This window comes from Triticum urartu, chromosome 6A (genome assembly GCF_056163025.1).
Source record: "Triticum urartu cultivar PI428250 chromosome 6A, HENAU_Tu73, whole genome shotgun sequence".
NCBI lineage: Eukaryota > Viridiplantae > Streptophyta > Magnoliopsida > Poales > Poaceae > Triticum > Triticum urartu.
Window position 1 is genome coordinate 377,677,938 of NC_141878.1, and position 13,899 is coordinate 377,691,836.

Consider the following 13,899-nt stretch of genomic DNA (forward strand, 5'->3'; position numbering starts at 1 on the left):
TTTATTGGAGGAGACAACTAGGAACACAAAATAAAAAAGTGCACTGCACACACTCTGAAGAAAATACATGATGCAGTTTGGTTGTGCTATTGCTGTTTATTGCAGGAGAAGATTTGGACAGAAAAAATGAGAAAAAAGTGCATTGCACACACTTTGAAGAGGACACGAGAAAAGGAGGCATTTTTTCAGTGTTATTTGTGTTGTTTTTCAGGCACATGTATATGATTTTGTTTAAAAGCAGTTCATCCAGCATTGTGTTGCGGTTCATTTTTCTCGATCATTACGGTAGTCTCGAGGTTCACTTTTCGTAGTATTGCGGTTCACCAACACTCGACATGAAGTGCACTCCACCTTGTTTGGAAAAATTTACGTCCCACAAAAAAGAAATCATGCAGTGCACTTGTCTGTCCGATGAAATGCGGTTTTAGTCTGAAGCAGTGTACTCCACCTCGTTTGGGAAAATTTATGTCCCACAAAAAAAGTCATGCAGTGCACTTGCCTGTCCAATGAAGTGCGGCTTTTAGTCTAAATAAGTACGGTTTTCCGTCTGATACAGTATGGACCGTTTACGGTAGTCTCAAGGTTCACTTTTCATAGTATTACGGTTTACCAACGCTCGACATGAAGTGCACTCCACCTCGTTTGCGAAAATTTACGTCCCACAAAAAAAGAAAATTACGTCCCACAAAAAAGAAATCATGCAGTGCACTTGTCTGTCCAATGAAGTGCGTTTTTTAGTCTAAATAAGTGCGGTTTTCTGTCTGATGCAGTACGGCTCGTTTACGGTAGTCTCGAGGTTCACTTTTCATAGTATTATGGTTCACCAACACTCGACATGAAGTGCACTCCACCTCATTTAGGAAAAATTACGTCCCACAAAAAAGAAATCATGTAGTGCACTTGTTTATTCAATCAAGTGCGGTTGTTCGTCCGATGCAGTGCGGTTTTCAGTCGGATGAAGTACCTACGTCGATTTGGGTGTCGCGAAAAACAAATTGTCCGCATTTCGGTAAATTTAAAACTGCTCTTAAACCGTAAGGAATTAGAGAGAGTGTTCTACATGAAAAAGTTACGTCTTCTCGATATCTTTCCAAAGGCATATCATTCGAATCATTTCGACAACCGTTTTGTAAAAAATTCGCGAAAAACGGCCGCTGCCACTTGTCGTCCTCCACACGATTTTCAGAATTAACTTAAAACCATAAGGAATCTCAAAAACATTTCAACATATGAAAGTTGCGCCTCGTCCATAGCTTTCCAACGACATATTACACGCCTCGTTCCGACAAATGGTTAAAAAACTAGAGCAAAAACAGTACCGAAAATTTGAAAAAAATTGAAAAACAGAATTCCGCGATTTAGTAAATTTGAAACTGCTCTTAAACCATAACAAATTAGAGAAAGAAATAGATATGAAAAATATGCGTCTCAATGATATGTATCCAATGGTGTATCATTTGCTTCATTCCGACGAACGGTTTAGATAAAAATGTAAAAAAACGCTCGCTGCCACTCGTCATCCGCCGCACCATTTTCAAAACTGCTCTTAAACCGTGAGGAATCTCGAAAAGTGTTCAACATGGAGAAGTTGCGCCTAATCCATAACTTTTCAATGATATATTACACGCCTCGTTCCGACAAACAGTATAAAACTAGAGCGAAAACAGTACCGAAAAAACACTGCGTGCAGTTTTTTGCAACAGGAAGTTCACTCGCCTCAGTACTGCAGCACACTTGGTTCAAACAAAGACGTGCACTTGCGTTGAGCATGCAGTGCGGAAGTGTTATCAGAATAGACCGGCTGTATATATATATATATATATATATATATATATATATATATATATATATATATGTATATATATGTGTGTGTGTGTATGTGTGCGCGCGCGCTTTTTTTTAGCAAAACTGTTGTATATAGATGTCCCTATGTAATCAGAGGCAGGAAATAAGAAAGCTCTCTATCTCAGCGCTTTCCTGACTTCTAATTCCCTGAATCCTCAACTTTGCTGCCAAGACTTGCGCCAATCACGACACCTACCAATCGCCAGAGGATACAACCTCCGATGAACTACCCCTACAATCTCTCCAAAGTCAATCCAGGCTACAACATCTGGTATCAGAACCAGGAAGCGAAGTCAGAACTGCAAGAAGCTATATAACCAAGCAACTGTAGGAGGGTTTCACGGACATCCATAATGAAATCTTGCCCATTGATGAGCGTGTAAATACCCCGGAGAAGCAATCATGCGTCAATGTCCCGTTGCCAAATTCCCCACCCCTTAGTAAGATGTCTAGTGCCTCTGCTATCCCGACAACTCTTCTAGGTTACCACGCAGCAGTTACCTATATTGTTGAAGTGATTGCCGGTATTGCCGCATCAGGCTGTAGGTGCATCAATGCCGACAAGGTCGTATGCATCGCCCCTGCATATGAAGGATTGGTATGATGAACATCATCACAACAACATATGAAGGATTGGTACGATGAACATCATCACAACATTTGAGTTCAAGGTAGGCAAGTGGGAATGGCTGCATTTACAACACCAACGACAGCTACCTTGGCAATGCACACCCACTCAAGCTAACACCCCGATTCTATGGCCCCTTCAGATCACTGAAGGGATCAGATATATTGCTCATAGGCTTCCGCTTCCGGAAGGGACACAAATCCATAGTCTTCCATGTGGGCCTCAAGCGTTATGATGGTGAGCAACCAGTGACAACTTCGGTGCTCCCATCAACCATGGCCTAGTAGTTACAACACCAGCATCTTTGAAGCTACACGCTTTGCCACGACAAGTGGCAAATTCTCGTGACTTGGCAAGTGCTCCCAAAAAATGAACCCACTTGTGAGGATGTAACCCGAGTTTAGGGAGCAATTTTCAAGAATTCCAGCTAGAGGACGAGCTATTTCACAGGGAGGGTAATGTTGAGGACATGCACTGGGGTAAAAGATACAGCAGAAGGCATGCAATAAAACAGCAGGCTCTTGCAGCTATGACAAACAAGGCGCCAACACAGGCGACAGTGGTAGGAGGCATGGGTCAGAATAAGAAAAGGATCCTGTAACAGGTATATTCTTATACAGGTAGGAGGAAGACAGGGGCGGAGCTGGGCACCGGGCACCCAGGGCCCAGGCCCGGGGCATGGGAATTTTACCCAGCTTGATGTATATAGAATTTGTTTTGGGCCTGGGGTACAGCGAGTGAAAGGAGGCCCGAAGTGAGCGATCCAGGTAGCAGCGCACACACGGACTACACACACGTACCAGCCATTAGCCCACGACCGCAAACCGGCTACACGAGTGCACGACCTAACTCGCCCGTCTCCAGCGATCGAGCCGCCGCCTACCTGCCTCCCTGCTCGGTCCGTCGGCCGCCGTGGCGTCGTCGCTATCCGGCATACACCGGCCACCGCCGTCCACTTCTCCAGGAAGGCCCCTGCTACCCTGGTCCCTCCCCGGCAGCCCAACGCTACCCCTGTGTGCGCCGTTCGTTGCGGCGCGCCGTCCCTTTCTTCTCTTGCCCTGCCTAACCTTGATAAATTTCTTTGATTCTTTGCAGTTTCTACTTGTACCGTGTTTTACAATTTAACATAGTAACCTCTGTGTATGAACTGCATTGAACTAAGTTTAATTGAAAAAATGTGTACTTAGTCATGGAGGAAGAAGGAAAGCCGATCGGAATCTCAGTATTGTACTGTGTGTTGTTGAACTCAAACTGACGTATTGTCGAACTCAAATTGGTGTATTTGCAATTCCATTTATGTTGTAGAAATGGAAGATGAAGAGATATTTTTTCACTGGTGCCCGCAACAAGGGTGTCTTGAAGTTGAATTCCAAGTATTGATGATGATGATATTCTATATCATTTTCAATCATATAGGTCTCGCGAAGGGCTTTTATCACGTCAAAGTGGTAAGTATTTCGATTTGTTTCAATGATAATTGTTTCAATTGATGTTTATGTTTTTTACGAAATTATATATTTTAAAATGCCTTGAAGGTGTTGGTCATTCTACCATCGATCAAGTTATGGGATGCATTGACGAACTATTCAATTGACTTGGTATCTTTTTTGTATTCCCATATTACTATTTGTACTTCTGTCCCGTTTTTATCTATTTTCTTGGATCATTGAGCATCAAGTTTAAATTATAGATTTATTCATAAAATAAACTTTATTCTGTATGCTTTCACATCAGGTATTTTTTCGAAATTGTATGAGTTAGTTTTAAGGCCAAAGTTTTTCCATGTTGCCGAGAAAAAAATTAGGCCCGGGGTTTGCTTTATTCCTGGCTCCGCCACTGGAGGAAGAGGCTAGTGTATCAGAGTCGTGCCTCTATCCATATATATGTAAGGAAATATGCAACTTAGTATTATCAGGAGGCAAAAGCCATCACAAAAGCCATCATATATAAATGTACAAGGGAGACCACAAGCTAGAATGCACCCCCCCCTCAAACTCATGGTGGATCCACAACACTGAGTTTGGAGAGGTAAAATCCATGTTGCGCTCTAGTATGTGCCTTCATGAAGAAATCCACTAGCTGTAACTCGGAAGGCACATACTGAAGAGCAATAACATGGTCCTGCACACCAGCGCGCACAAAGAAAGCATCAACACCAATATGCTTGGTAAGCTCATGCTTCACGGGGTCCCGTGCAATACTGATAGCACCTATACTATATGACAAGAGTGTAGTAGGTGTAGTAACAGTAACACCAAAATCCTCAAGTAACCAGCGTAACCAAGTCATCTCTGCGGTGAGAAGAGCCATAGCTCGCAACTCAGCCTCTGCACTCAAACGGGAAATTGCAATTTGTTTCTTCGTCTTCCAGGCAAATGAGAGAACCACCAAGAAAGACATAGTAGCAGAAAGTGAGAGACTAGTCTTAATCTTATAAACCCACTTTCAAGTGATGGGATGACAACGGGGGGGGGGGGAGAGAAACCAGATCCCGCGTGTCGGTGCGCTCAAAGGGCGGCAATCTCCGCTGGCATCACACACTGCCATTCAGGATGAACAATAGCATGTCGATAAGAAGTTGTCTCAAGAACGGTCGAAAGACCATAGCGAGAAGGAGAATATCGGTCAGGGGGCGGGCAAGGCCGTGAACGAAGACCATAAGTCGGATGAGAGGAGGAAGATGACACACCAAAAGTAAGATGACACACCAAAAGTAGAGGGCACATCAATAGTCTCATCCATAACACGTGAATGGCGAGTATAATGGAAATGAAAGGAGGGAACAGGTGGAATCACTAGAGGTGGATACAGGGAATGTATCAATGATGAAGGTGGAGAAGGGGAAGATATCGGTGATGAAGGTGGAGAGTCGTGCGATGAGGGAGGAGAAAAAACTGTAGGAGAGGACGGCCCCGGATCTTCAGCAGGACGAGTAGGAAGTCAGGGCACAAACGAAGGTGTATCCAGGAACGTAAGAAAAGAGATGTCCTCTGTGAAAAAGGCCGAGGATGGACGCGGGTAGAAAGGACGAGATTCATCAAAGGTCACATCCTGAGAAATACGCATTTGGCGACCGACAGGATCCCAACACCGATAGCCCTTTATGCTCATCACTGTATCCAAGAAAGACACACTCAACGGACTGAGCGGGCAGTTTGGTGCGTTCACGAGGGGCAAGCAAAACATAGCAGACGCAACCAAACAAACGAAGCATCAAAGCGTCAAATAATCAGGAGAACGACCTGAAAGACGCTCGAGAGGAATACCACCCTATAGAGCAACAGATGGATGGACGTTGGTGAGGTAGGTGGAAGTGGTAATAGCGTCAGCCCAGAAGTGAGGCGGAAGAGAGGCCGTGATCATCATTGCACGCGCTATTGACGATGCTTATGCTCAGGCTCAGCCACACCATTCTAAGCATGAGCACCAGGGCAAGAGAACTGAGTAATGTACCCTAGTCAGCAAGGAATCCTCGCAATGCATGCGAGATATACTCACCAACTGAATCTGCACGAAAAACACGAATAGGAGTGGAAAATTGGATATGAACCATGGCAGCAAATTTTTTGTATATCGATAAGGCCTCACTACGAGAAGAAGACATGAAATAGATCCAAGTGTATCGAGAAAAATCATCTATAAAGATAATATAGAAGCGATGACCCCTTTAGAAGTGAAGGGAGATGGACCCCAAACATCAGAGTGAACGAGATCTAAAGGACACTCGAACACTGACTTACTGTGAGGATATGGTAGCTGAATTTGCTTACCAAGCCTACAACCCAAACAATCCAACGATGAGTTACCGAAAACAGACCCCGGCACACCGGGATGAACCAAATTGAGACAAGAACCACATAAATGGCCAAGACAATGATGCCATTGCTGAAAAGAGCTGGTGGATGCAGCAACAGGGGCTGCAAGACTGGCGACGGTGGCAGCAGAGGGAAGACGAAGCTAGCCTAGCTCCCAGAGACCATCAGAGCGTCGACCGCCAGCACCAAGAAAAGCCCCCGTGCGATGATCCTGAACAGAACATGAATCAAAGTCGAGAATGACCCTACGACTTGAGTCAACAATCTGACCGCCAGATATGAGCTGCATGGTAAGTCGGGTAACATGAGCGACAGAGGGAACATGAAATGAAGAAGTGCTAAGAGTGCCTCGACTAGCTACGGGGAGGGGAGTGCCATCAGCCGTAAGAACACGAATAGGAGACTCGACAGGTCGAACGGAGGTTAAAGTGGAAGAATCATAAGTCATATGAGAAGACGCTCCAGTATCAAGAATCCATGGGGATGTAACTAAATGAGTAGAAGGTGGTTTCTTAGTGAAGAGTCAACGTAGATCGACCACCACCGCATGCCAAAGCTGTGGCAGTTGACAGATAGCAGCCACCATGACATGTAAAAGCTACAAAGGGAGTCGACGAAGTGCGGCCAAAACCGCGTGCGGAAGCCGCAAGAGGAGTCGATACGAAGCGGCCACCACCGTCTGAGAAAATCGGCAAAACAGGCAACAAGGTCCGAGGAGGAGGACCGAGCAAAGACGGAAGGTGTGTGTGTGAGACGATGTCAGTAGGACAATCACTGTCAAAAATCACCGGATAGCCAAGAACTGAAACAATGCTCAAAGATAATGACATTGTGCATTTGGGGGGGGGGAACTGAGACGGGCCAACTCAAATCAGCCAAGGCCCAAGGCGGTCTGTTTCATGGAAGGCCAGATGAAACGAGGCGACGGGGCACAAACCCACGGCCTTGTGGTTATGCAGCACACGGGAACAACATCATGTCTCAGCAAAATGGCGGAGCTAATCAGCGGCGGCCAGCGAGAAGATCAGCAATGGCTAGCGACAGAAGACATGGATCAACGATGAAGGCAGTGGGGCTGAAGGCAGACGGCGGCGGGCAACGAAGAGAGCCAGGGATCCGCGATGGCGGCGGTGGATGCCTGTGCGCCCAAGGAGAAGCGTCGGATGGGCTAAAAGCGGAGGCCTCCTGGGTGAGGTGAACCAGATGGCGGAAGGAGCCGGACGGGGTGAGGCTGGGCTATGGAGAGTACGGGCGGATCTTGAGAGGAGACAACAGCGATCTAGGATTGAAGGAACGACAATAGCCGAGATGAGGGAGCTGCGACAGCAGGCGAGGAGACACGGCGGCGCGACGGGAGGATCAAGCACAAGTTGCACATGCTAAAAAAATTAACCTAAGCTCTAATACCATGCAAGGAAATATGCAACTTAGTATTATCAGGAGGCAAAAGCCATCATATATACATGTAGAGGGGAGGCCACGGGCCAGAATGCAAAAGGCCAAAGGCCACCGTAAATATACCTGTAACAATATATAAGGCCTAAAACATATTTCGAGGTTTACTTTGACCACTTGTTTCACCAAATAATATACATTTTGTATGTTACAAAAGTGTACAATCGAATTCGTATTTGAAAGGAGTTTTCAATTGCATAACTGTAGAAAAACACTAACCCCAAGCTCCCAACATTAGTGAACACAAAGGGATTGGTAGTTCTGTGATTAATTGCTTGATTTTGTTTGTTAAGACTATATTTTCAAAAAGAAACATATGTCATTATGTGTATGGTGTTAATAGTATACTATGATGCATGCCACATTTTTTCATGGTGCATCTCAGAACACAATACTATTATGTGTATGGTGAAAATATTGTGATCTGAGATGCACCATGAAAAAATGTGGCATGCATCATAGTATACTATTAACACCATACACATAATGACATATGTTTCTTTTTGAAAATATAGTCTTAACAAACAAAATCAAGCAATTAGCAACATAAAGAAACTGGCAACATACGCAAGGATTTTTCAATACTGTTTCAGATTTACCCAGGCTGACAAAAGAAACAAAAACTGCATACACAAGCTGCCTACAGAAAACAGGTCTAGTTTCTGAAAAGCCTACCTCACAAGGCAAGCTAAACGATTACTAGCACATTCAAGGCACAATAATGAACTCCACTAGTACTCCGAACACAGTTGTAGGCATCTTTAATAACCAAATTAAAGAGAGTAAGAACACATATATGATTATGCAAAATAAGCAGTGTGTTACTATAATGGGTCAGTTAGTTTATCTTATTATGAAAATCCAACAGTGATGGGATGAGGATACATGCGGGTTATCGTTAGATAAAAACGGGAGATATGTGTAACTAGAGCTGAAATTAGATGAACAAGCAGAAAACTGAAAGATCTGTAGCACTTACATTGCGAAAGCAGCAACCACAGGGAAAGGATGAGCCAATGGACACGACCGATCAGCTACTTTGTAAACTTGCCGCTGCTGCTTCATTATTATAGCATCATCGAAATTTTCTTTCACAATAGAGTAGGTGCCATGTACATCACTTGGTTTGCCCAACTTGGACTCCGGTTCAGCATCGACAGATCGAAAGTGAACAGAAGAGAACCGGCCCCTTCCCAAAGGGAAGAGAAGTTCCCCCAGAACAGGTCGGGCCTTTGGCATCACCAGCGGAACCTCAATAATGGACAGCTCGCTGGTCCCAGATGTTGACTGACCGACATGCATGTAGTACACTGCATAAGCGCCGTCCCTCTCTTTGGAGCGGGCAAGAAAGAGTTGGTCGCCGAGGGGCACCGCCTGGCCAAGGAAAGGAATATTCATCTCATGCACCATCTCCTACACCTTCTTCTCCACGTCGTACTCGTAGGTTCCCATGTATTTCCTGTATTTCCTGGCAGCCTTGTCGGGGCTGGTCACATTGTCCAGTTGCACGGAGAGCAAAATATGGGAGCCAACCATGGCGTAGGAGGCAACGCGTATAGCCGGTGGGTTCATGTACTCAGGCGGCGTGATGCGGCACGGAAAGATGGGCAGCGGCTCGAGTTCTAGGCAAACCTCGGCTTGGTTAGGGCGGCCGTCCTCGAAGTCTTAATCTGCTCAAACCAGGGAAGGTAGTCGAGCCCCATCGCCCCCCTCTTCACGGAGGGGTGGCTCGAGAGCACGTAGAGCTGGTCGCGGTGTGGAATCAGGATGGGCTCCATCTTATTGGTATGGAGCCACGGGCCCTGCCACTCCTTGGAGGCCGTGACATCGAAGATGGTGGCGTGAATCTGCTCGTCCCCGCCCACGACAACGATCCAGGACCCCTGCGGTGACTCCATGGCAGTGAACGACATGCCGCGTTGGCTAAGGTGCAGCGGGATCTTAGGCTCCATTGTGCCAACACTGAGGATGGAGTACGCTGGCTCCGCCTTGTGCGCCACCACCAGATAGACCGGCTTTTCTAGAACTACGATTTTCTGGCGAAGACGGGTGGAAGTGGAATCATCACCATCCTCCACGGCGCGCTTCAGCTCGGTCGGCATCTCAGGATGGTGGCGTTAGCGGCGGCGGTGGAAACCCTAGAACAGAGTGCGTGCCGTCTTTTCGGTGGTTTTATGCTCACCACAAAGTGGGCTTGGGCCCTTAGGCCTTGGCAATTGGGATTTGTAGACGAAATCGCTTGTTCGGCCTCGTTTGGCAGACCGGTTTTGACACACCATCTGACGGAAAACCCTAGGAAATCCCTATTTAACGCTTCAGGCGCACGTTACAGGCTATTCTGCCGGCCCACAAATAATTTTCTTCTTGACTATTAAATCGCAAAACCAAAATCGTGGGTGAAGGGATTCGAACCGCAGACCAAAGGAAATAACCAACTGGACTAGTTATATGCTTGTGACAAGTTAGATTTCTTATATAGGCAAAAGCCTACCGTCAACCGACCGATCTCGCGCGCGCATCCATCGGCTCCATGTCCGTTGGATCGCATGTTGATCAGACGGCCCCGCTTTCTGCATCGCGCGCGCTCGTTTTCTGAAACAGAGCTATTGTTTCAGGATAAGCATTCGTGCAACTGGCCTCCGTTGACTCGTGTCTCTGTGAGGGTGACGCTTCTGGATTTGGGAGGGCGGTGGGGGTGGCGGCGTTCGGCGACTGGGGCATATCCAGCACGGGGGCGGCGACGACGGGTTCGGCGGTGCCCGACGTCGACTCCAGCAGGTATGGATCGAAGACCCCCCTCCCATCCCCCCCGCATTTATGGGCGACCACCGCCCTGGCACCACCAATACTAGACACAGCCACATCACAACGCCTTACGTCCACGCACACTCCAAGTTTCTGCAACAACAACGTTGTTGCGGAACGGCGGCAACGAAGACTACACGACCGATTAGGCGCGTCATGAGATGTCTTTTCAATTTTTGCAACAAGGGTCTTGTTGCAGAAAATTAGAGAATAAGAGTTTTTACAATGGGGGACCTGTTGTAGAAAATTAGAGAAAAGGAGTTTTCGCAACAAAGCTCTTGTTGCAGGAAATTAGAGAAGAGGAGGTTCCGCAACTAGAGTAGCTCCTACACGCCGGCGGCGGGCTGATTTTGCGGTGGGTTGGCGGTGGCGCCGCGCGGGGCGCAGCTCAGTCGGGGTCGGGTCAAAACTGTCTTGTTTCTGCAACAAAGTGTTTGTTGCGCGAAATAACGAGTGGGCATGCGGGCCGCGTACACCGGATCGGACGGCTATCAGCTCGAGCATACAATGGTTGTCGAGGCGACGGATAAAATCTAAACATCCGCCGGCGGACGCGTAGCAACGCCTTTCTTATATCCCTAAAAAAAGTTAGATTTCTTATACATCATTAAATCAAACAAACCGCGACCTGTTTGTGCCTACTCTCTTTCTCTTTTCATTTTCTCCTTCTTCTAAAATTTGTGATTTTTCTTAAATTCGTATACATTCCAAATTCACACACCTCTTTTGAATCTCATGAACCTTCTTCAAATTTGTGAACTTTTTCTTTTTTCTATATTTTTACTTTTATATAATTCTTGACCTTTTTCCAAATGGATTAACATTTTTTAAAATTGATGAGCTTTTTTTCAAAATCGATGAACTTTTTTAAATTTCAATGATTTTTTTTCACTTTTGATGAACTTGTTTCAAAATCATTGAAAAAAATTCAAAATTTGATGAACTTTTTTATCAAGTCGATGAACTTTTTTGGAATTTGTGATGTTTTTTTTTCAAAATCTACTAAACTTTTCTCTAATTCACGAACTTTTTTCAGATTTGGTGAATTTATTTTCAAATTCTTGGTTGTTCTCAATATTTTTAAGAATTCTTTCTCAAATCTATGCTTTCATTTTCAAAAAGTATATTTATTGGACATATAATACGTATTTATGTTGTACTATAACAATGTCAAATAGTATTGTTTCCTACTTACAGAAAACTAAGTGAATACGGCCTAGTGGTTATTGGCTACGTTAGTCATCATGTGTGTGTGCTGAGTTCGAGTCGCGTTTCTCTATGAATTTATCTAGAAGATAATATTTTTTTCGTTGTGTTTGCCGTCCGAACAGCAGATTATTGGGCCGGCCAGCTACAAGTCCCTGTGAGCGCCACGAGCGCTAACTTTGTCATGCAAACGCGCAGACATGGCGAGGCGAGCCATTACATGGCCGGCCTGCTTGCGTGTTTCACTCATCCCGGTTTTGGGAAACTTCTAGAAGGTTCCCAGCTTGTCTAGGTCGGGTTTTTATTGTTAGTTTTTTTTCCTGTTATTTCTTTTACAGTCTTGTTAAGTTTCTCATTATTTTTTCATTTTTCGTTTTTTATGTTTCTTGTTTTTAGTTATCTGATTGTTTTCTTGTTATCTTTTTAATTCCTTTTTCTTCTCGTTTTTTGCATCTATTTTTTACACAATTTAAAAATTGTTTGAAATTGCAAAAAATGTTCAATTTTTTAATTTTTTATTACAATTCAAAAAATGTTTGTAATATTTCGAAAATGATTCTCTTACAAAACAGGTTCGTAAGTTCAAAAACATTCCTGTTTTCGAAAAAAAATCACAAATTGAAAAAATGTTCAAGATTTTTCTAAAATGTTCACATATTTGAAAAAAATGTTCTCCATTTTGATAAATATACATAAGATCATAAAATATTCCTGTTTTAAAATTTAGTTTACAAATTCAAATTTTTTTTCGCAAATTTCAAATAATGTTTGCTTTTATTATAAGTTGTCCAGAGTTTCAATTTTTTCACGGATGCAAAAAACGTTCCCTTTTGTCCAAAATGTTCATGTTTTCAAAAAAATTCCATTTTCAAATTTTTTTTGAGAAATTCAGATTAAATCCTGATTTTAAATTTGTTCAAAAATTCAAATATTAGTCACATTTTTTTCAAAACTTGTTCCTGTCTGTGAAAAAATTGGAATTGAAAAATGTTTCTGTTTTTAAAATTTTGTGCATGAATTCATACGTTCTGCCTATTTTGAAAACTTGTTTGTGTTCTTTAATAAATTGTTTTGAATCTTTTTTAAAAAGTATTCATATTTTTCATGAAATGTTTTTAAAAAGGGAAAATATTTGAATCTGCCGATGTAGTTTGTGCTAAAGTACTTCTCGCAGCATACCCATCACTAGCACTGACCAGCTCGAGTGGTTAGGAACGTGAGTCCATTAGAGGTCGATCGTGAGTTCGAATCCGAGGTAATGCGCCTCATTTTTGTGATGCTTTTTGTAAGTGCATCTAGTGACACTCCTAGTTGGTTTTGAAGTATTGACGACAAACTTGGTTGAGGGACTAATGTGTTTGTGAGAATTGCAGGATAACACAGGTAGTAGTCCCTCATTGATTCGGTTTACCTACCGGAGATGACCCCTAAAAATGTATGAAGACATTGAAAACAAAGGTGGTATGTGAAGGTATTCACATTGAAGATTATGACAAGAGAAGACATCGCGTGAAGACTATGGAGCGCGAAGACTTAGTTGTTTCGTTGTTCCCTTTTCTTCTTTGTTGAGTCATAGGAACCACCGTACTGTTAAGTGGGGTCCAAGTGAACCAGTCAGAATGACTGAAGTGATGCTTAACCAAAATCCTATGTCTTCGAGCGAAGACAATGAGAGCAAATCTTATCCAGAGCTGGATAAGTCAGCTTTGCTTGTAGCTCAAGTAAAGTTGCCGTGTGTGTTTGAAATCTGACCGTTGGAACCCGTGTCAGTTCCTTAGTGACCCAGGGTCATTTCGGACAAATCAGGTCGGGTTACCTAGTGGCTATAAATAGCCCACCCCCTACACCATAAATTGGTTGGCTGCTCAGAGTTAGTGCACGGCTTTTGTCGTTTGAGAGCAACCCACCTCGAAGCCTTTGAGAGAAATCCTTACGAGGACAAAGCCCTAAACACCCAGAGCCAAAGAGTGTTAGGCATCACTGAAGTCTTCCTGTCTGTGTGATCTGAAGACTTATTACACTTGAGGACTGTGAATCCTCCAGCCGGTTAGGCATCGCGTTCTGAGCATCCAAGAGTCATTGTGGATCGCCATTGAACGAAGTCTGTGAAGGTTTGGAAGTATACCTTGAAGACTTACCAGAGTG

The 13,899-nt window shown here is 44.2% G+C and overlaps 1 protein-coding gene across 1 annotated transcript; it reads right to left on the minus strand.

Annotated features, from left to right (window-relative positions):
• Window positions 1–9,365: 9,365 nt before the first annotated feature.
• LOC147965317 (uncharacterized) lies at window positions 9,366–9,845 on the minus strand. Its single transcript, XM_087528190.1, has one exon. It carries the CDS (start codon window positions 9,843–9,845, stop codon window positions 9,366–9,368), a length of 480 nt encoding a protein of 159 aa, XP_087384316.1.
• Between the last annotated feature and the right edge of the window lie 4,054 nt (window positions 9,846–13,899).

Excerpts from the sequence above, each read along its gene's own strand:
- LOC147965317 (XM_087528190.1), bottom strand. The coding sequence starts at position 9,845 with ATGCCGACCGAGCTGAAGCGCGCCGTGGAGGATGGTGATGATTCCACT.